This window comes from Haliotis rufescens, unplaced genomic scaffold, assembly GCF_023055435.1.
Source record: "Haliotis rufescens isolate VD_foot unplaced genomic scaffold, xgHalRufe1.0.p SCAF_17, whole genome shotgun sequence".
NCBI classification, from domain to species: Eukaryota; Metazoa; Mollusca; class Gastropoda; order Lepetellida; family Haliotidae; genus Haliotis; species Haliotis rufescens.
Genome location: NW_025963857.1, coordinates 4,000,546 through 4,024,947, shown reverse-complemented (window position 1 = coordinate 4,024,947; position 24,402 = coordinate 4,000,546). Strand labels below are relative to the sequence as shown.

The 24,402-nt window shown below is 42.7% G+C and overlaps 1 protein-coding gene across 1 annotated transcript in view; it reads left to right on the top strand.

The window, feature by feature from the left end:
• The window catches only part of LOC124119648 (b(0,+)-type amino acid transporter 1-like), a 30,336-nt gene extending 6,144 nt beyond the window's left edge, over positions 1-24,192 (top strand). Inside the window, exons 3-15 of the mRNA XM_048397430.1 lie at positions 1,959-2,060; positions 2,456-2,698; positions 8,496-8,621; positions 9,390-9,489; positions 11,127-11,171; positions 11,292-11,415; positions 11,775-11,878; positions 15,950-16,046; positions 17,494-17,643; positions 19,285-19,453; positions 21,406-21,454; positions 22,167-22,289; positions 23,471-24,192. Of these exons, the coding sequence (XP_048253387.1) occupies positions 1,959-2,060; positions 2,456-2,698; positions 8,496-8,621; positions 9,390-9,489; positions 11,127-11,171; positions 11,292-11,415; positions 11,775-11,878; positions 15,950-16,046; positions 17,494-17,643; positions 19,285-19,453; positions 21,406-21,454; positions 22,167-22,289; positions 23,471-24,023 (1,985 nt within the window). The 3' untranslated portion in view covers positions 24,024-24,192. The remainder of the gene's footprint in view (positions 1-1,958; positions 2,061-2,455; positions 2,699-8,495; positions 8,622-9,389; positions 9,490-11,126; positions 11,172-11,291; positions 11,416-11,774; positions 11,879-15,949; positions 16,047-17,493; positions 17,644-19,284; positions 19,454-21,405; positions 21,455-22,166; positions 22,290-23,470) is intronic.
• Positions 24,193-24,402: the final 210 nt, after the last annotated feature.

Below are 24,402 nucleotides of genomic sequence, written 5' to 3'. Positions count from 1 at the left end.
TATCGTTTCTCGTCAATATGTCTATCCATGTGGAAAATGTGCAACAACTGTAAAACAAAGTCCCAAAAGCAATGTGAAATAAACGTTGAATTTAATTTAGTTTATTTAAAATCTGGGCATAGCTTTTTGAAAAAGGCAAAAACCATTTTCCCATATCACGTGTCTACAGCTCTTCACTAAAATGTGAAAATGTGAAAATGTAAAAAGTTAGATTTTTCAGTTTGTTCAAATATTTCCATAAAGTTAACTCCCTATAGTAATGAAAAATATATCTTTAGTTAAATGTAGCTTTAGTTAATAATAGGCAAAAATCGTTTCCCGCAACACGTGGCAATATTTCGGAGAATGTGAAAATATTGTGAAATGTGTAAATGTGAAACAAGTGAGTTAAACAAGTTTTATACTATTTTCTTTGGGAAAATTAACTTAAACCATTGCAAACTAAACGTTTACTTTCAAACGTTTCATTATATCAAAATTGTCAAAATCAAAATGTCAATACTTCCAAGAATGTGAAATATTCCACTAAATGTGAAACTTTTTCAAATATGTAAATGTGACACTCAAAGTATTTTCATCGGGTATTTTAAGGGAATTCTGGGAAAGAATGTAGGTCCCCAGCCACCTATGCGTGTCTCAGGTTCGGGTGGTAAGACGCGCTGACTTGGTTGATTGCTAGATCTTGGTAGATCGATGCTCATCATGTCAATCACTTGGTTGTCTGGTCCAGACTCGATTATTTACAAACCGCCGTCATATAGCTGAAACATGAGGCTTAAGACAACAAGCAACTCTTCGCATATTTGTTTGACATGCGCAACATAAACACGTGTTTGCAGCAATGTGTGGCTTCATCGTGGGTCCTGATGTGCATGTTACAGTGACATTGCCACTAACACGTAGCATGCCCACTGCGTTGTCTACACATTGGATGCAAGACTATGCTCACTGCTGGCTACTTATTAAAGTGCAACTCACGCCTAGTGACGCTGTCTTGATGGACCTGTGTTGCTAAACTGGCTCCTTATCAAACTATAAAAAATAACGACGAGAAAAGTTATGTAAATTAAAAATACATAGATGTATTATATTCTATCACAGTCACACACCACTGTGTCAAACCCGTGAAGATCCGGGTTAGAATAGGTCTTCAGGAACCCATGTTTGCTGTAAAAGGCGACTAACGGGATCGGGTGGTCAGGCTCACTGACTTGGTTGATGCATGTCATCGTATCCCATTTTCGTGGATCGATGCTCATGATATCAATCACTGGATTGTTTGTTTCGATTATTTACAGACCGCCGTCATATAGGTGGAATATTGCTGAGTGCGGCGTTAAACAATAAATAAACAAACAAATAAAACCATTGTGTCAATGTGTCGAACTTACGTTTGCCTCGAAGTAAAGGTTTGGTCCCTGCGTGGTCCTTCTTTATGCATTTCGGTTATGTCAAACCTCGGATAACTCGAAGTATTTACGTAGGTCCCCATCATATTAAAATAACAATTATTATAACGTTTCAAATATATACCTGGAATTATCTTTACCCCCCTAACACATACAGTTATATTTCTAAATCTGTTTTCAAGGTATACCCTTTGGCATTCACAGCAATAATCGTAAAACGCATTTAGTCAGTGCCTGCTTAATGAAATACAGTAAAGTACGGTTATAACGAACTCAAAGGGACTACTAAGTTTAGTTCGTTATAACCGTAGTTCGTTATAAGCATATATACAGCATAATACAGCTAATTATCGGGACCAAAAAAGTAGTTCGTTATATCCGTCAGTTCGTTATAAGCGTGTTCGTTATAACCGTAGTTTACTGTATAGTGAAGTAAGACAGCGTAAATATCAGAAGAGACAAAAGGATACCAAATTAACCTTTTAACTGATCGCTGAAGTGAAGACAAACGATCGCCCAGATGAATCATGATATTTATTGACATTGCAGGTCCTGGTATTTTCACCTCCCCCAAGGGCGTTCTGGAGGGGTCGGGCTCCATCGCCATGTCCCTGGTCATCTGGGCGGCGTGTGGCGTCTTCAGCACGATGGGTCAGTATGACACTCTGACGTGTTTCACGTCAAATATATTCAATATAAATCTATGACCTAAACAAATTGCATAAAGCCTTTTTGCACAAGCATATTTTGCCTCATACACGCAATGGAATCTGTTTCGGCAGAAAATGGAAACTGATTATTCCCTGGGATTGACGTCAGGAATTTATTCTGCCTACGGAGAACAATTAATTTTAAATGTGGTCAATTATATTTCAATACTTTCGCAACACAGTACAAAGCCACTATGGTATATGGGTGGTGAAATCGCCAGAATTCCAAAACTATGGAATGAGTTAATGAAGTAACATCAACGTTATCAGGGTCCTGCCTAAAGTGGTTTCACTATGACGGAAATAGCGGACATAGTATTTCCTCTACATTTCCAGCTGCTCTGTGTTTTACGGAACTTCGCGAGTCTGTCCGGAAAGAGGGCGTGGAGTATGCCTACATCTCGGAAGCGTTCGGGCCTGTCACAGCCTTCGTCTACTGCTGGATGCGCATCGCAGCTGCAGAACCAGTCGGAACGGCTGTCTTCTGTGCCGCATTCGCCGACTACACCGCCGACTTTATCTACGACGGATGTGGGCCCTCTGACAAGATCCGAAAGTCTCTGGCAATTCTTGCACTTGGTAAGTTCATATTAAAAGCAATGTAAATATGTAAATACGATTGAATACACAATGCCTAATAGAATGTGGTCCATCTTCCCGAGGCAAGGGCGTTAACTGACTATAAAATTCCAGTTCCAGTTTATAGTCAGTTAACGCCCTTGTCATGGGAAGATGAGTTGTCGGTAGATCTATGAAATCGTGCCGCACATCTTCAAAACAAGGCATCACTGTACATGCCATTAAAGTTGAGAGCGTCTAAATTGGAGTCTGCATACTAGGCTAAAAACTGTGTGACTATGGTGTAGTGGATAGAGGTCCGCCCGGAGAGCGGAAGGTCGGTGGTTCAATCGCCAGCCGCGTCATACCAAAAGACATTAAAGTGGTGCGTGTTACCCTGTCTGGCGCTCGGCATTAAGGGGCTAAACAGGGACTGGTCGGCTCAAAATCAGTAGACTTTGTCTGAGTGGGTATCCATGTTAAACTGCGGTTAGCACGATAAAACTGGCATTCGTCCGGGCTAGTACAAGCAGGCACACACACACACACACACACACACGTTATGTAAGTCCAATGTTCCAATGCTGTGGCATAACTGACATTGACAGAGGTCATCGACACTTGAAATCCGTGATGCTCCACAGCCAACGGATCCTTCCTGCATTAATTGTCATATTTATTTGTGCACTTGGAATCTGTTTCGGCAAATAATCAAGACTGATTAGTCTCTGGCGCTGATGTTTTATAATTACTTGAACCCCCACCCCCCACCCCCCACCCCCACACACACCCCCCTCCACCCTCCACCCTCCGACTGTGTTGCAAAACATCTATTTCTTATATCTTTTCCCATAAGCAGCAGAATCTCTGCACGTGTAAACAGAAAACGTATATTCAAAATGACCTGATAGTTTTAAGGTTTCAAAAACATCAGTTTAACGATATCGTGTCATCGGATAGTCTGGTTCATCACTTGACTGTCTGGTCAAGACTCGATTTTGTACTGTTGTGCGGCCTCAAGCAACAAACACTTACATTTTTTGTGCAAATGTGTGAGTGACAGGTGCTACCGGGAGGGCAGGACATTTCCCTTTTCACGAACATCTGGTGTCATCACTGATTGTCAGTTATCCATTCAAGTTTCAAACCTATTTTGCCTTTTTGCCCAATGCAATCTGTTTCGGCGGATAATCGAGATTGATTATTCTTCAGCGTTAACGTTTTATATTTTCTTTAAAAATCAGTTTCCAATGTCATTTCTTGGCCGTAGGCGGTCGTTAAGACGTAGCGACAGTTGGCCTTCCTCGCGTTTGGCCCCACCTGGTGTCATCGCTCTTAATAGAGATTTATGTGAGAAAGTTATAGAGTGATTATGATCCTTCTCAGTCAGCAACAGTAGAAAACGCTGATTCGGGTCCCTTTGGAATTTCCTCCCACAATAAGCTGACATGTCGTGCTGTATCACTGAAATCGGGTTTAAACCAAACTTACTCACTCATTACTGACAGAGATTTGAACACGAACACCCCTAACTCAGTTATGTTTTAAATTTATGTATATTATCACTCAAACACACTCGGCTTCTAATGAACTTCGTGTGAAGGGGACAACGTTTATGAAAGTAAGTGAGTGAGTGAGTTGAGTCTAACGCCGCTTTGAACAGTATTCCAGTAACATCACGACGTGTAAGCTTGATTTGGGAGGAACGCATGAAGTGATGCAGGTCTTTGACGTTTACCGCTTTGGTGAAACCCATGAGCACGGGTATGGTGATGACAAACCTAGAAACATAATTGTGGCGAAACGGGATTCGAACCCACGACCATAGGTTTCTGGTTTCTTGAGGGACGCAACTCTGGACAGCGGATTGTGGCGCCTTAGATGACTGGGTGCCCCTTGTGATACTTTACATTGTGCCTTGTTATAGGAAACATTTCTCCCTATCTGATTTCGTTCAAACAGAATTCATTGTATACTGCTTGCATAAGAATCCTGATAGAGATTACATAGCAGCTGAAAGTCTAACCAGTCCTCATCCTGAGGTTCACCATCTTGTACCATCAGCAGCATCGGGAACACAGTAGCCTCAACGCACATTATACCGCAAGTACATTGCTACAAGATATGACCCTATGCCCTGTAAGACCCTATGCCCTGCGTGGATGTGAATCGGGTCATCGGGTTTATCTTAGTTTTATAACAGGTGAGCAATATCTCATGACATAACTTTAACAGTCCCACACATGTACACGTGTTGTGTATGTACCGCGGGATCTAGGCCACACGAGCTCAACATGGAAAGGCTATCATCGAGCGCTCTTTCCAAACGGTGATTAAGTCCAGAATGTATCTTCCCGAGGCAAGGGCGTTAACTCACTATAAATGTCCAGTTGCCAGTCTTGCCGAACTAAGCTGGAATTTCCAGGCTCAATCGTAGCGCCACCAGTGGCTATTACGAGTTTAAACCCTTCTATGTCCCTCCTATTGACCAATCAGATTCCATCTCTCATATCACATGCATTTGGCTTCAAACAAAAGGGCGGCGCCCAGTCAAGGCGATCTTATTGATAATTAAGATCTATATTATAATAAAACGGGTCTTATCCCGCGAAGTGCATCAAATCACTTGAGCACCTTGAATAAAAACATGAAAAGATTTGGAAAATATAATAAAAAAAATAAAAATGTTAGGAAAAAACCATGATAAATATACAGATATCTTCGTTACTACTCGTGTTGTTTATATAATAGTCAAGTGTAAACTGACCTATCATAACTCCTGTCAAGGGTTTGAATCCATCGCAGAAGGAATGTGTATGTTTTTGTGGCCTCGTCATGACGACCACGGACCTCATACGCCCAGCAGCCTGTCCGAGTGTTTCTTCACTACCCCCACACACTCAGGAAAAAGCCCCTGTGTAAAGCTCTCTTTCTTTTTACTCTGGATACCCAGACAAGTTTGTCACTGATGAAATGAGACTGAATGGTTAACCTTCAGCCTGACCTGGTTATCTTGATTGATTGACTTAAAGGCGCACACCTACTGTAGGAGGCACGGGGGCAAGGCGTCTATATCGGAAACAGATGATGTCTTTTGTTGTATTGTGTGAGTTGTCTGACCTTATCTTAATAACAATATTGAGTTTAAAAGATAATTAAACGAACCCATTCATTGAGTAAGGGATGATGCTCGCGATGTCCAGGTAGTGATATGTCGACCACGTGCACGGTCACGTGTAGCAAGGCTAGTGATGACGTCAGGGATATGTCCAGACTCTGTTTCTCATTTTGGTGTTGTAGTTTGACACTACTACCTCTAGTGTCCTGTAACTACCTCAAGTGTCCCGTTACTACGTCTAGTGTCCCGTAACTACTTCTAGTGTCACGTAGCTACTTCTAGCGTCACGTAGCTACTTCTAGTGTCCCGTAACTACTTCTAGTGTCCCATAACTACTTCTAGTGTCACATAGCTACTTCTAGTGTCCCGTAACTACTTCTAGTGTCCCGTAACTACTTCTAGTGTCCCGTAGCTACTTCTAGTGTCCCGTAACTACTTCTAGTGTCCCGTAACTACTTCTAGTGTCACGTAGCTACTTCTAGTGTCCCGTAAGTACTCCTAGTGTCCCGTAAGTACTCCTAGTGTCCCGTAACTACTTCTAGTGTCCCGTAAGTACTTCTAGTGTCACGTAGCTACTTCTAGTGTCACGTAAGTACTTCAAGTGTCCCGTAAGTACTTCTACTGTCCCGTAAGTACTTCTAGTGTCACGTAGCTACCTCTAGTGTCCTGTAAGTACTTCTAGTGTCCCGTAACTACTTCTAGTGTCCCGTAAGTACCTCTAGTGTCCCGTAAGTACTTCTTGTGTCACGTAGCTACCCCTAGTGTCACGTAGCTACTCTTAGTGTCCCGTAAGTACCTCTAGTGTCCCGTAACTACTTCTAGTGTCCCGTAAGTACTTCTAGTGTCACGTAGCTACTTCTAGTGTCCCGTAAGTACTTCTAGTGACCCGTAACTACTTCTAGTGTCACGTAGCTACCTCTAGTGTCCCGTAAGTACTTCTAGTGTCCCGTAACTACTTCTAGTGTCCCGTAAGTACTTCTAGTGTCCCGTAAGTACTTCTAGTATCCCGTAAGTACTTCTTGTGTCACGTAGCTACCTCTAGTGTCCCGTAAGTACCTCTAGTGTCCCGTAAGTACTTCTAGTGTCCCGTAAGTACTTCTTGTGTCACGTAGCTATCTCTAGTGTCACTTAGCTACCTCTAGTGTCCCGTAAGTACTTCTAGTGTCACGTAGCTACTTTTAGTGTCCCGTAAGTACTTCTAGTGGTCGTAACTACTTCTAGTGTCCCGTAAGTACTTCTAGTTTCACGTAGCTACCTCTAGTGTCACTTAGCTACCTCTAGTGTCCCGTAACTACTTCTAGTGTCCCGTAACTACTTCTAGTGTCACGTAGCTACCTCTAGTGTCCCGTAAGTACTTCTAGTGTCCCGTAACTACTTCTAGTGTCCCGTAAGTATTTCTAGTGTCCCGTAAGTACTTCTTGTGTCACGTAGCTACCTCTAGTGTCCCGTAACTACTTCTAGTGTCCCTTAAGTACTTCTTGTGTCACGTAGCTACCTCTAGTGTCACTTAGCTACCTCTAGTGTCCCGTAAGTACTTCTAGTGTCACGTAGCTACTTTTAGTGTCCCGTAATTACTTCTATTGTCCGGTAACTACTTATAATATCACGTAGCTACTTCTAGTGTCACGTAGCTACCTCTAGTGTCACTTAACTACTTCTAGTTTCAGGTAGCTATCTATAGTGTCACTTAACTAATTCTAGTGTCACGTAACTACTTCTAGTGTCACGTAACTACTTCTAGTGTCACGTAGCTATCTCTAGTGTCACTTAACTACCTCTGGTGTCACATAGCTACCCATATTGTCCTACAACTACCTCCAGTGTCTTACAACTACTTCTAGTGTCACGTAAAATACTTCTCGTGACATGTAAATACTTCTAGTGTCACGTAACTACTTCTAGTGTCACGTAACTACCTTTAGTGGGCTGCAACTACATACTTGAGCTGGACACATAGATATAGTGGCATGCAACTTTCTTTAGTGCAACAAAGCTTCATCTAGTTTGATAAACTTACGGATAGTGTCACACCTCTACACCTAAAACGCGTATCTACAAGACATAACTGACCTACATTAGGACTACATGAGGACGTTTTGTGAAACACGCACGATGAGCAGATAACCAGGTCAAGTAAGTAACATCATCACGGAGCGTTCAAGGGAACGGTGACCAAGGACGTCTCAGAGCATTCATTTTCAAATGACATGACCTTAAATTGAAATGTTTCTAGGTTGAAATTTTCTGTGGCTTAGAGACAGCTGTTGTTTCTACTATACAGTGCTAATCCCCAATTGGCATGACTTAAACTTTTATTAATTCCATTTTAATTCGAGTTCAATTTGTAAAGGAAAGTAAATTATAGCCATGAACATATGTTTATGAATCACTATCAAATAGTGATTATACCAGATGTTCGCGAAAGAGGTGGGCCTATCCTGTCCAACCGTTGGCACCCGTCACAAACACATGTAAAGGCACGTCAATTATTCACGTAAAAACAGAGGGAAATAGGGAATTGCACCAGACATAATTTTTGTGTCTGTTTCTGCCAAATATGATTCTTGACAATAAACAATAGTGATCTGTAAAACCCCAGTATTCTGATGGATGGACTTGTGTTTTCAGATCTAAAGTTCAACAGTGATCATACCGATAGATGTATGTGTTCTATAACTGCATCGCTTTCTCTCTACACAGTTTCCCTGGCTCTGCTGAACGGCCTCAGCAACAAGCTTGCCTCGCAGGTGCAAATTCTGGCGACTGTTGGGAAAGTGACGGCGTTGGCTGTTGTCATCATCCTCGGCATCACCAGACTCTTCCAGGGTAACAACACAAACGCCATCACAACGGACTACTACTACTACCCGCAAAGAATTGGGTTAGAATAGGTCCCCAGCAACCCATGCTTGCCGTAAGAGGCGACAATGGTTGTCGTAAGTGATCGGGTGGTCAGGCTCGCTGACTTGGTTGATTCATGTCATCGTTTCCCATTTGCGTGGATCGATGCTCATAATGTCAATCACTGGATTGTCTGACCCAGACTCTATTATTCACAGACCGCCGTCATATAGCTGGAATATTGCTGGGTGAGGCGTTAAACAACAAAGAAGAACTAACAATATTTGACATCAATGTGATTGGCAAGATTAATGATTATCAAAACATGAGACATATGCGGATCGCGTTTTTGAATTGTCTCGCTTGCATCCAGAATATACAGTCGTCCCACTGTCCTCGGTTTGGTACCTCCTGATATCTTAGCGCAGATCAGTAGAGTGCCTGGGGTCCGTTCCACAAAGCGATAGTAGCACTAAGGTGATCGTAACTCCCATACTCTAACATAGACTTACGATTGTCGTAGCGCAACGATCGCTTTGCGGAAAAAGGGGCCCTGGTTTTTCCATTGGGAGCGCAGTCCTTTTTTCAATCTGAGTATCAATGCATATTGGGGGAGTCTCCATATTCTCCGTTCTTGGTGGGTTCCACCAGGCATCGTTGACTGTGAGATGTCAAATTCGCTGTCTGGGCTGCGGGTAGAGGGGACAAAGGCCTTGAGCTGATGTTGAGCCTCACAACAACATTTTGTTAAAGGTCATTACACGATCCTGCAGGGGGGCTTTGAGGGTACCACGGACAACCCGACATCAATTACCTTCGCCATATTCAACGGTCTCTGGGCGTACGGTGGCTGGTATGTTTCATTGGAATCATCTCTCTCACGAAGGGCAATGTATGACAAGGACTCTTTTGGGCACACAAGGTCCGCTTCGTTAAGGCAATGAGATAAAAACCTTCAGAAATCCCGTTATGGCGGGTCATTTCAAAGAAAATTTGGTAGACTTTCAACACTTTCAACACCAAATGTAGTACTTTGTTTGTTATTTAATGCCACACTGAGCAATAGTCCAACTGTATGTCTGTAAATAATTGTATCGGGGACATGCAATCCAGTGATTGACATCATGAGCATCGATTTACACAGTGGGGATACGATGACGTGCAATCAACTGAGTCAGCAAGCCTGACCAACAGATCCCGTTAGTCGCCTTTTGCGAACTAAATCGTCGCCTGAGAACCAGAAAGTCCTATGTCCACATTTGACCCAAAATGATGTTTTTGCATTTCCTTTCCAAATTGGTGCTTTTCTAACATTTCATGAAACCCTGTTGCTGGAAAGTATTTTTCCAGTGATTCCATGCCCAAAGAAATCATAAGTTACTGAGACATGTCCACGTGTCCAATCAAATTCTTGACACAGATCACATGATAAGGAGATAGGACCACATAGTTCCAAATCATTTTGGTTATCATTTATCAACTGTAGAATGTGACCATTGGGAGTGATTTTTGTGACCTGTCACCTGAAATACTGAATTAAAAGGTGATGACTTCATTACAGTTACTGTCTCAAGTATGTGATCTCTCCGTTGGGTGAAAACCGTGGTCGAGAATAATCACAATACGCAGATTGGGTTTACTAATGGAAATAGAAACGTATGGATCTAAAAACAAAACGTCCTTTCTTTTTTGGTACTCTTACATAAAAATAACATTTATCTGTAAAGGAGAAGAGAGTTATTTACTTTTGCGTCAAAAATATATCAATTATGTTATAATTGTTTGTTAAATGTGAAATATATGCATATCGTTAATAAGTTAATATTATACAGTGAGTGAGTGAGTTTGGTTTTACGCCGCTTTTAGCAATATTCCAGCATTATCACGGCGGGGAACACCAGGAATGGGCTTCACACATTGTACCCATTATGGGATTCGAACCCGGGTCTTCGGCGTGACGAACGAACGCTTTAACCACTTGGCTACCCGACCGCCCCTAATATTATACAGAATTTCAAATTTGAAAATATAATTTACTCAAAACTTGTTAAAGTGGACATAGGATATTATGGTTCTCAGGCGACGAAATGTGCAAAATGAGTTAAAAAGAATGACTTCAGAGGTTTCCATCATGACTTCTTCTAATACATGAACATGAGCGAATCGTTGAACAAACTGATTTTCTACGTGATATAGGTAAGGACCGAACACATATGGTGACAACTCATCTTTGGCCACCAACCTGCTCATAGACAATGTCCTGATAAAAACAAGTGGTCAATAATGGTCTCTTCGTCTTTTGATTGTGTGCGTGTCACTCTTGATGGGTTAAAACACACAAAAATACCACAGCAGATTTTCTGTCACCGAAAAAATGACAGTATAAATCAATTTGAAACATGTCTTGATTTCATCAGATTTGTCGTATTTCCTTCTTTTGTTTGACACGATATCTCATAGCTGCTCTTTCATTGTACCTAATACTTACAGGTCCAACGTCAACCACGTGACTAGAGGTGTGAAGAAACCCCCAAGGTAGGTAACTCTGCAAACTTTAGGTAGCCGACCACTAACCTGCGCTTCTTCTAACCCCGAACAGCCTTCAGAGGACGATAGAAACATAGCTTTAGATTAATGCCAAATGTTTTTCTTCAGAAATTTACCACGACTTGTGAAATTCGTCATACCACTGGTAATGGTAATCTACATGCTCGTGGTGACGTCATACTTCACGGTAATGACGAAACACGAGATGCTCTCATCCGAGGCCATAGCCGTGGTAAGTGTGCCAGATAGCATTCAGGTACTTTCGGGTAATTCCGTGAAATTACGACAGGTTCCCGGAAAGTGTCGAGAGGTTCCGCGTGAAGTGAAGAGGTGGTGCCATAACGTGGAAGAACGATGGAAGAACGTGCTTAACTAACCAAACTAACACAAACCCACTCAACAAGCGGGATTAAATAATAAATACATATAACCAAAACCAAACAAAAAGAAAACACGTCAGAATACGCTTGTAAGCTGAAAAGTGCAATGTCTTTGAAACAGGACACTTGACAAATACTTCCTGTACCTGATTTACGTCTGAAGGTACAACCTTTTCTCATACTGATGATGGTTTTCCAAACTTTGTTTCAGACATGGGGTGAAAGGATGCTTGGCAAAGCTTCTGCAATTATTCCCATTGGGGTAGGGCTGACGGCACTGGGCAGTGCTAACGGTACATTCCTGACAGCTGGGAGGTAGGGAGATACACAGGACGGGTCATGATAAGGACTTTGGTCCTCTAGATCTACGTAATTGAGACATGAACAAAACTCTTTCTGTTTATTTTAATGAATATTATTTTTTCAACTGTTCTGATTAACACTGGCATATTTTGAGTTTAAAAAACACAAAATATAGACGGTTTGTAATGATATGTCAAAAGGCAGATTTTAGTGGTTTTCGGGGAGCGTTCTTATGGTAACCGACAGGTGTTTTGATAGAATAAGGTTGAGTGCGTGAGTTGACATTTAAAGTCACATCGGCAGTATTTCAGTCACATCGTGACTAGGATAGACGAAGGATAAATACCAGTGCTGGATATTCTTTCCAAAGTATTCGAAATCTTTCACTTAAAAAGTATCTTAATAAAGAAAACAATTTATAGGAAAGCACATCGAAGCATTTTGTTATAAGGTAAATATACCTTCTAGAAATTAAAGTAATGAGTTACTGTTATAATAAGTCCTGACACTTTTTTCGACTGTTCTGTCAGATTCGGTAAATGATGGACACAGAAAGTTCCACGATAACCCGGAAGTAAATAGTTGTATTTGGCTGTGATGACGTAAAGTGAGAGTTAAAGTCGAGTGAGGTGAGGTGAGGTGAGGTGAGGTGAGGTGAGGTGAGGTGAGGTGAGGTGAGGTGAGGTGAGGTGAGGTGAGGTGAGGTGAAATGAGGTTTAACGTCGCGTCCAAAATTATTGCACTTATATAGCGACGTGTATGTGTGTGTTTGTGTGGATGCTTGTACTAGTCCGGACTGATGCCGATTTATAGTGCCAGCTCACTGAGATACCATGCCGCAGTTTAACATGAATACCCCACTCAGACACAGTATACTGACGCCAAGCCGACTAGTCCTTGATTTAGCCCCTTAATGCCGAGTGTCAGACAGGGTAACAACAAGTACCATCTTTAAACGTCTTTTGGTATGACGCGGCCGGGGATCGAACCCCGGACCTTCCGCTCTCCGGGCGGACGCTCTACCACTAGACCACGGAGGCGGTCGTAAGTCGAGGAAGGGTTGTGGCACCAGCCGATATAAGCAGCCGTTTGATACTTGTTAGATGTGTTTTAGCAGATAGATTGAAAGATCACAACCCAGAAAATGGTAGAAATTACTTATATCGATTTAGGAGTAACGGTAACTCGATTACCGTTTGGCTTCTAAGGTAAACACGGAAAAGTACGTAATTACCAAACTAGTAAGCAAGGACCAACACGAGGAGTGTGGCTCAGGAGTGACTGAATTCCAGCCTGTATGTTGAGAATCGGACGCATATGAAAGATGTATCAAAGAATGTGTTGACTTCCTTCTCTGAACGCGAGATGACTGGCAGTGTGAATGTTAATTGTTATGTCGGACAAGTGCCACCAGGTCTATCGAACCTTGTAACCCTCTGAGCAAACTGGGGCGGGGGGTAGCCTAGTGGTCAAAGTGTTCGCTCGTTACGCCGAAGACCCGGGTTCGATTCCCCACATGGGTACAATGTGTGAAGCCCATTTTTGTTTTCCCTCGCCGTGATATTGCTGGTATATTGCTAAACGCGGCGCAAAAAATACTCACTCTAAGCAAACTGAATGTCGGGAGTGAGCATACCAGACCACACCCACGAGAGAAACGCAGATAGATATTTGCCGGAGGATTTCTGGGACCCAAACGCAAGTAAGACACGCTATCAAGATAAAAGTATTTATTTATTTAAATATTTAGGTAAACCTTTAGTGAGTGAGTGAATGTTGCTTCCAATTCTAACCGTAATCCCCAGAGGAAGACAAGCATAGGTTATTAAGCCAATTCTAGCCATAATCCCCAGAAGGGAAACAAGCATAGGTGATTGGGCCAATACTACCTGTAATCCCCACAGGGAGACAAGCATAGGTGATTGGGCCAATTCTACCTGTAATCCCCACAGGGAGACAAGCATAGGTTATAGGCTGTAATCCCCACAAGGAGACAAGCATATGTTATAGGCTGTAATCCCCACAGGGAGACAAGCATAGGTTATAGGCTGTAATCCCCACAGGGAGACAAGCATAGGTTATAGGCTGTAATCACCACAGGGAGACAAGCATAGGTTATAGGGCCAACTCTACCCGTAATCTCCACAGGGAGACAAGCATAGGTTATTGGGCCAATTCTACCTGTAATCCCCACAGGCAGACAAGCATAGGTTATAGCTTCAATTCTACTTGAATCCCTACAGGGAGACAAGCATAGGTTATAGGCTGTAATCCCCACAGGGCAACAAGCATAGGTTATAGCTTCAATTCTACTTGAATCCCCACAGGGAGACAAGCATAGGTTATAGGCTGTAAACCCCACAGGGAGACAAGCATAGGTTATAGGCTGTAATCCCCACAGGGCAACAAACATAGGTTATAGCTTCAATTCTACTTGAATCCCCACAGGGAGACAAGCATAGGTTATAGCCTGTAATCCCCACAGGCGAACAAGCATAGGTTATACATGTACGTAGGTTCAATTCTACCTGCTATCCCCACAGGGAGACAAACATAGGTTATTGGACTAATTCTACCCATAATCCTTTCAGGGAGACAAGCATTGGTTAGGGAATCAACAGATTTATAAAATATGTGAGAAAAAAACCCTAGTTTTAGTGACTTTTCATCATGTATTATTCTGATACTGGGACGTGACGAGTTTGAAGTCCCCTGTTTGTCTAAGGGTTTACTGTTAGTAGTCAGGATGAATGAAGATCGGATAATACAACTCAAGTTGTATATTGTGACATGTGGGTCAGGAGTGTGACCCCGACAGGATAGTGTTTAGTAGAGGGCGGTATTTGGCATATTTGCTTAAGGTGCGTTTCATTCTATTATCCTCTAGTTGGCCACGAGTCGAGCACATCAAACAAAAGAGATAGGGGACGTGGCCTTCAAGCTAATTCTTCAGATAAATTTATCAAAACTGGTAAAGTACACACCTTTATTTTATCACATTATGATGTCGTTATCACTCTTGGGGTACGTGGGGGAATAATGTATGACTTCAATTAACGGTCGTTCTCTTGGCAGGGTACTCATATTTCTGATGTCGGGGGTACTCTAACAGTTTTAACACTGAAGTTACTTCTGGCAAAGAGCCCGTTTTGAATGATGACATTGAAGGCATAAGCTCGTACGACGTCTCCGTAGATTGTTAAATTCATATCATAAAGTTTGTTACCTGCACTATGTAAACAGTCTGTTCTTACTATCCTTACTTCGTGTAGTCTCTTATCGTAGTGGTTATCTGTTCTTGTACACCTGGACCACAAAAGCCGTCACACTATTCCCAGTACAACACGTGATTTGATATATAGGCCTCAGAAAATAAATATACTGATGATATTAAAGTGAAAAACACAAAAAGAAAAGTAGTTGACACAAGTCTTTGAAAGAAGAAGTTAGAATTTAGAAGTTATACACATAAGGAAGAGAATTTATGGAGGAACACAACGTTTCGATATATATACTTATGAAGGAGTAAGTCTATACTCCGAAACGTTGTGTTCTTCGTAATACAGAAGTTGACATCCATAAATTCTCTTCCTCAGTTAGAACATGGCAGACAATGAAGAATTTGTAAGTTTTGCATGGAAACTCTGTTTTTTTTCTGCTGCAACTGTAAAATCAGATATATTTTTTTTATTAAAACTATGAGGCTATATTTATTTTGTTACAATGATCTTTTTCTTGCAATTTCCTTTTTACAACATTCTCAAGCATAATTATGTTTTAAGCGTTTTCGGGGAAAATTTATTTCGATAAAATCCCAGCCTTTCTACTTGTGTGTCATTTTTTGAGTGTGTGAGTATGGTTTTACGCCGCTTTTAGCAATATTCCAGCAATATAACGGCGGGGGACACCAGACATGGGCATCACACATTGTACCCATGTCGGGAATCGAACCCGGGTCTTCGGCGTGACGAGCGAACGCTTTAACCACTAGGCTATACGACCGCTCCCTCAGGTTTTTGAGACAACAGCCATCAACTGTGTTTACATTAAACGATACACATTCCGTCATGTTTGTCCACGCAGACTGTCTGGCGTCGCTCTGAAGGACGGCAACATGCCGGAGTTCTCCTCCTGGGTACACGTGCGCAGCAAGACCAACATCATCACCCTCATCAGCAGGGTAAGAGGGATGGGGATGGGGAGGGGGGGGGGGGGGGGGGGGGGGGGAGGGGGAGTGAGGGTCATTTGCTGTTCGATAGCCACGACTCTGAATATTGTTAGTATCTTAGATATTGATGGCAAACATACATTGGCGTCTAGTGTCAGAACATAATTATTTTCTTGTAGTGTCTCCTATGTTTGGATTGCCCAAGATGTTGGCGATAAGCTATCGTTTGTTTCTACTTTTAAACAAAGACACGTTGATATTTTCGTTCAAGGTTCGTCAGAACCTATCAGATCTTCTCATTTTCTTTCACATTATGCTTCAATTAAATCAGTGTTTCAACCTGAGAAACAGTAAATGATAAATCCTGTCTACAAGCGTTTTCTAAGTTTAGAATCTCTTTACATTGTTTAAACGTAAAACACATAGACAATTCAAATATTTTTTGTACATATTGTAAATCTGGATCCATTGAAGACGAGTATCATGTCCTGTTATCTGTGATGCCTTTGCTTCCCAAAGAAAGAAATATTTCCTGTGCACATTTAGAAAATACATACTCTAAGTAATGTACAATTTACTTAACTCAAATGATGTAAATACTATTAAGTAAGTAGCCATCTTTATCAAACACATTTTCTATAAGATTCCTAAGGGCTGTTAATTTAGCAATTGTCCTGTCAGTCACTTGACTACGACTATATTTTGTTTATTCAACTGTACTCTGGGTCACAATGCCGCAATACTGAATAAACACGTCTGTCTGTGAATAGTATTTGAAACATGATGAATATGTATTAAAAAAGATTCTACAGTTATTTTCATGATATTCGTATAAGGTGAGCTAACAACATTTAAAACAAATCATAGGTAACAAGCAATACAGTGACATCAATGACGCCGTGTTGGATTCATCACACAAAGTAGTGTGTTCCACTTTGTATACATGGTTGCTAAATAAGTGATTGTCATGTCTCAACAAAAACATTTATAAGCTACATATATATGGAACCCTCAGCCCGACACAAACACACGCAAAGGCAAGTCAAAAGTCCACCTAAAAAGTACTGAAACATATGGTAGAAGTCAAAATATGGAATTTCACCAGACATTATTTGGGTCTCTAACGAGTCACATTTGGACATGTCCTCCACATGTCTACCATAAAACTTTCGAAAGATTTACTTAAATATATTTTTTTCAGGTGAACAATTGACTTGCCTTTGCATGTGTTTGTGATGGGTGCCACCGGTGGGGCAGGATACGCTCATCTTCTCGCTAACACCTGGTACCATCACTGCTTGATAGTGATTCATAAACACATGCTCATGATATAGACGGACTCATACTGCTTTATGCAGAGATCTCTATTGGATATGGAAAGGGTTTTGTCGCTTTGTTTACTTGAATCTTGGCGTACTACTACCTGAATGAGACGGTGATGATGTAGTGTCTGCTGCAGGCGTTGATCGCCATCCTGATGCTGATGTTCGGCTCGCTGGCCGTCCTGGTTCGGTTCTTCGTCTTCACTGTCTGGTTGTTCCATGGTCTGTCAATCCTGGCACTCCTGGTCCTCAGAGTGAAAAACAAGGCAAAGTCAAGGCCCTATAAGGTGGGCCAAGCGTACATGTATCAGTGAGTGAGTGAGTGAGTGAGTGAGTGAGTATGGTTTCACGCCGCTTTTAGCAATATTCAAGCAATATCACGGCGGGGGACACCGGAAATGGTCTTCACACATTGTACCCATGTCGGGAATCGAACCCGGGTCTTTGGCGTGACGAGCAAACGCTTTAACCACTGGGCTACCCGACCGCCCCGTACATGTATCACTGTAGTCACGTATTTTATATCTTAATTGCAAATGCAAATCACTTTGAAATATGGAATTTTCATATTTTGGTAAAAATAATATAGATTGAATGAGTGAGTGAGCGAGTATGGTTTTACGCCGCTTTTAGCAATATTCCAGGAATATCACATCAGAAATACATTGAAAGAAAAGAAATGAAAAAACTGTATAAAAATATAAACATTTAAAAAGCTTTATGGAATTTTAATATTTGGAGGGGGGTCGGGTAGCCTAGTGGTTAAAGCATTCGCTCGTCACGCCGAAGACCCGGGTTCGATTCCCAACATGGGTACAATGTGTGAAGCCCATTTCTGGTGTCCCCAGCCGTGATATTGCTGGAATATTGCTAAAAGCGGCGTAAAACCAAACTCACTCACCCAATTAGCAATATTCCAGCAGTATCACGACATCAGAAATACATTTAATAAAAAGAAATGCAAAAAAATGTATAAGAATAAAAAAACATTTTAAGACAACTGTCTTGTAAATGAAATATTCATGGCATATTCCTATTTTGTTCTCATATTTACAAATCCACAAACCTTCACAATGTGACAACTAGTCGGTTTAGGTGATTGGCGTACGCTTCACGCCTATCTTAACGACAATGTGTATATGCACAGTACTTGCGCGGTAGTTGAAATGTTAAATACTGCCCTTGCTTGCTAGAACCGGGGGGGGGGGGGGGGGGGGGGCACGGGTGGCCCAGTCGTCTAAGGCGCCGCGATTCGCTGTGCAGAGTTGCGTTCCTTGGGCACGCCAGAAAACTATGATTGTGGGTTCGAATTCCCGATTATGTTTCTAGGTTTGTCAGCACCATCCCCATGCTCGTGGGTTTCACCGAAGTGGTAAACGTCTGAGACCTGCATCAGTTCGGGCTTTCCTCCCACATTAAGCTGACACGCCGCGATATAACTGGAATACTGTTAAAAGCGATGTTAAACCAAACTCACTCACTCACTGCTAGAACCGATCAAGTATTTACAATGTGTCACCTGGTTGTGTATCATCATGTCCCAATGGTTGCCATCGTTGTTCAACTACTGGTCTACCAGGCCCAGACTTGACTACAAACAAGTCGCCGAAATAAAGCTGGAATATTGTCAAGGGCGGTGTTTAATAACATTCATTTACAAATGTTGGGTGGCACACTCGTCCAGGCACCGCAATTCGCTGTGCAGAGTTGCGTCCCTTAGGCGTTCCAGAATCTTGTGATCGCGATTCAGTCCAATATTCTCTCTGATTATGATTCTTGGTTTGTTGCCCACACCCTTGCTCGTGTGTTTCACAAAAGGTTTAAACGTCTAAACCTGCATTACTTGCGGATTTCCTTTGACGCGCCCTGATGTAAGTGAAATGTTTTTCGCAGAGGCGTTTAATAACACACTGTTACGTCATCAACAGGTTAACATCGCCATCCCAATCGTCGTCGTTGCCATCATCGCCTGTTTCTCCATAGCGCCGTTTCTCCAGGCACCCAAGCCAGAGTTTATCGTGTCCCTGGCTCTCGTTGTCTTCTCTCTGATTCTCTACATACCCAAGAAGTTCCTCAAAATCAACGGTCAATTTTCAGGTGAGCTTCGTCAACACACACACACACGCACGCCAGCACGCACGCACGCACGCACACACGATCGCACGCACGCACGCACGCACGCACGCACACACACACACACACACACACGCACGCCAGCACGCACGCACACACGATCGCACGCACGCACGTACGCACACACACACACACACACACACACACACACACACACACACACACACACACACACACACACACACACACACACACACACACATATATATATATATATATATATATATGTATACACTGTTACACTGAAGAGCTGTTATGAGACAGTGAAAGTACTACATGTACGTCTGAAACTGATACAGATGGATGTCGGGTCTACGTGGACTTTATTATATATATATATATATATCATTGTGTCAAAACATATACATGATTTTAAATATATGAACTATGTAAATGACATCAATGTGTGTTTATGTTTCACTGAATATCTATAACTAATGAGCAGTCATTCTAAGTACTTAGTATTCGAAAAATCGGAAACGTTTTAGTGGTAAAAAAAAGTGGTAAGCAAAATACATAGGTTTGAGGAGGATTCAGAATTGTCAAGCCATATCACGGGAGTGGGGGAACCCTTTACATAATCATAAGTTTCCCTGACGTATCCCCAAAGACGTTGAATGAGTGAGTGAGTGAGTGAGGTTTTACGCCGCTTTTAGCAACATTCCAGCAATATCACGGCGGGGGACACCAGAAATGGGCTTCACACATTGTACCCATGTCGGGAATCGAACCCGGGTCTTCGGCGTGACGAGCTAACGCTTTAACCACTAGGCTACCCGACCGCCCCCCAAAGACGTTGAATGCTGAAGTCTTGTGACGTCTTATTGGCGTCTCATGACGCTGTTTCAAATCTTCGTAGAAAGGGCATGCTCGACTGTACAAACGACCGTCGTAAAATGTACACCAAAGGCTGGAGCTGCTTTAATATTGCTCAACATAAATATATATGGTGGCATAAATAAAGGGAAAGTTGACTGTTAGAAAGTTGAAGTCATCCCTCTTGTTATACATTCTTGTGGATAGGTTTTTGTCACTCAGAATCTTTATGCATAGATCTAAATACTGTGCAGGAGGGTAAATGAGTGGACACAAAATGGCTATCTATCCATAACTGAACGATATCAGAACATCAATATATATTTTGCGTTTGCCGATTCGTGGAGAAATTCATCTAAGGCGCCGCGATTCGCTGTGCAGGGTTGCGTCCCTTGGTCGCGCCAGAAACCTATGATTGTGGGTTCGAATCCCGGTTTGCCCCGATTATGTTTCTAGTTTTGTCAGCACCATACCCGTGCTCGTGGGTTTCACCGAAGTGGTAAACTTCATCACTTCGGGCTTTCCTCCCACATTAAGCTGACACGCCGCGATATAACTGGAATACTGTTAAAAGCGGCGTTAAACCCAACTCACTCACTCATATCTCGGAAAACAGACAACCAAGGTGAGTCATTGGTATCGTTCCCTGGAAATGTCTCCCTATGTTGAAACCCCTGGATTTAAAAATGAGTCATTGGTCCTTTCAATGTCCAATTAGCTGGAGACTATTATTTAACATTGTAGTGAGTGAGGGCGTTGGGTTAAACGCTGCTTTAAACAGCACTTCAGTTATGCCTATGCTTATATCACGGTGTGGAGGAAAGCTTAAAGTGGTGCAGGTATTAGACGTTTAGCACTGTGGTGCAACACGAGCAGAGGTGTGGAGGTGACAAACTAAGAAACATTATCATGGCGATTCCTGGATTCGAACCCATAGGATAAGGAAGGGACGCAACTCTGCACAGGGAATTGCGGCGCCTTAGACGACTGATCTACCCATGTACATTATGCCGAATGGTCACATGCAGAGAAACTAAACGTAATATACTTTATAGTACAACATCTGACAATGTTCCCTAAACATCATCTCCTCCTTTCAGAGAAGTTTCAGATATACCTTCAGCTCATCTTGCGGATCGCTCCCCGACGGTGAGTAGGCTAGACACACACGTGGAATCACATTGTCTGTCGTAGACGCGAGCTTCAGCCTTAATCATTAGTGTCGTTGTGTGTTGTTTAAACGCCTCTCAGCATTATTTCAGCTATATGGTGGCGGTCTGTAAATAATCGAGTCTGGACCAGACAATCCAGTGATTGACATCATGAGCATAGACCTACGCTGGAACACGATGTCAGGAGCCTGACCACCCGATCCTGTTTGGTTGCTGGAGACCAATTCTAACCCGGATCTTCATGAATAGCATTGAACCGATGTTTGTTATATATATTCTCATATGTTTTTTGGTCATGGCATTGGTTTATGTAGCAATCGGTCATAAACCCGAGAACATCTTTTTGAAATCAGAGTCTTTGTAATCTAATGCACCGCACAATACTTCGAATAGTCTCGCGATCTCTAACAGTGAACTAACAGTGCAGCATATAGTGATTTAGCATTATAATTGTTCAGTGCAGATGACTATCTCACGGCGTGGGATGTCAAGAGCATTGTTTGACTCTACACGTTACTATGCGGGAACCCTGGTTTCCCCGTGAGAAAGACTACAATAAAGGAAAATATCATAGAAGCTGACTTACTCATTTATTTGATGCATTTAGATCTTTCAATCTTAAATGTGGTTAATCTTGCCGTACAAATTAATATTTTATAGCAGCGTTAATGCGTTAATTTTTTTGACAGAGCCTTGAAACGGTTGTCGATAGCGCGGCGAAAGTCGATAGTGAGAAGAGCGTCTCTCGCCCTGGCCAGACGCCACTCCATGCTGAGGATGGAGGAAGAGTCAGTACTCCGGAGGAGGACTAGGTAGGTAGTGAGTGAGTTGTGTTTTACGCCGCTTTGAAAAGTATTTCAGTTACATCACGGCGTCTCAGCTTAATTTAGAACAGAACGTGATGCAGATGTGAGGCGTTAACCACTTTAGGGAAACAGACGAGCAGGGGTATGCATGTTACCCAACCTAGAATCAAAATAAGAGTGAATCTGTTATTGGAACTACAGAAGGTTAGTTGGTTGGTTGGTTTGTTGTTTTACGCCGCACTCAGCAATATTCCAGCTATATGACGGCGGTCTGTAAATAATCGAGTCTGGACCAGACAATGCAGTGATTAATCATGAGCATCGATCCACGCAATTGGGATCGATGACATGCATCAACCAAGTCAGCGAGCCCGACCACCCGATCCCGTTAGTCGCTTTTTACGGCAAGCATAGTCAGGAACTACAGAAGGAGTAAAGGGATACCAGAAATGGGTTCATGTACAAATTTCGGGATTCGAAACCGGTCTTCGCTGTGACGAGTGAACGCTTCAACCACCGGGTTCCCCGCCGTCCGAATAGCATCGCACAAGTATAAGGAACATCACCAGACACCTGCTCTCATTTACATGTATTGTTGAGTTGAATAGTTTTATCGAATAGCTCATAAAGTAATGGGAACACGGGTGGCTCAGTTATCTAAGGCGCAGACTTGCGTCCCTTGGGCACGCCAGAAACCTTTGATCGTGGGTTCAAATCCCGATTCGCTCCGATTATGTTTCTAGGTATTTCAGCACCATAGCGTGCTTGTGGGTTTCACCAAAGCTGTAAACGTCTGAGACCTGCATCACTTCGGGCTTTCCTCCGACATTCAGCTGACAGGACGTGATTTGGCTGAAATACTGCTCAAAGCGGCGTTAAACCTAACTCACTCACTCACTCAATCATGAAGAAGGGCAACATTGAGAAGTAAGAGTTTTTCCTGAACATTTCGAATTCACCTACTGTTTCGCCTTAGAGTCTCCGGCGTCATCGATACAGTATTTCCTCTAATAAACACAGTATCTATAAGAGGCGCCGGGCCTCCAGCGCCAGTTTGGAAGCTTGTTCAAAGAATGATCACCGTGGCGCTTTTTAGAGGAAATACGGTTATAAGAATTTTTATTTCTTAAATATGAAATTCCCGATACGAAAACACATTCGGGTAATAATCTCTCTGTATTCCCCAGTTTGGCCGTAAGGCGTGCCTCTGCGCCAACAATCAGCAAACCAGCAGGGATAATCCGCCGGAGCCACACCTTCAGTGAAATCCAGAGACCCCTGAGCATTATAGAGGAAAGGACACCCCGGGAGACCACGCCCCCAGACTCGGGTCTCAGCTCAGATCAGGATACCGGGGACGAAAGGTTCAACTTCCAGGTAGACATAGAACCACAGAACGACGTCACGAGAACAGAAGGCTCCGTAGACAGCGGCAGCATAGGATCAAGCGACGTCGAATACGTTGATCCTTTTGCAGACCTTGATCCTGTTATGCTGAACGAGCTGTTTTCTCTGCGATCTCGCTCCAGCGAAAGCAGTGCCAGCTCTTCTTCCATGGACTTGAACGAGACAGCATCCATGACGGACGACGACCTCGACGGCTCTAGTTCCACCACCAGCACCGATCCCAACCTAGATTCCGAACTGGACGCCGAGCTATTTGCTGAGTTGGACTCCTATCTTGTTTATGATGATGCGTCTTCTGATGATATCCCTTACATGCAGGTCACCAAATTGTGATTCCACATCGAGCATTGTTTGAAAAATCAACAGGGTTTAGTTTAGTGGAGAAGTTCGGCTGTGCAGAGTTGCGTCCCTTGGGCACGCCAGAAACCTATGATTGTGGGTTCGAATCCCGGTTCGCCCCGATTATGTTTCTAGGTTTGTCAGCACCATACCCGTGCTCGTGGGTTTCACCAAAGTGGTAAACGTCTGAGACCTGCATCACTTCGGGCTTTCCTCCCACATTAAGCTGACACGCCGCGATATAACTGGAATACTGTTAAAAGCGGCGTTAAACCCAACTCACTCAATCACTCAACAGATTATGGAATCTGATCGCATCCATCAGTACGCATACCTAATGAAGAACAATTGCCAACGGATATGAAAAGGGATC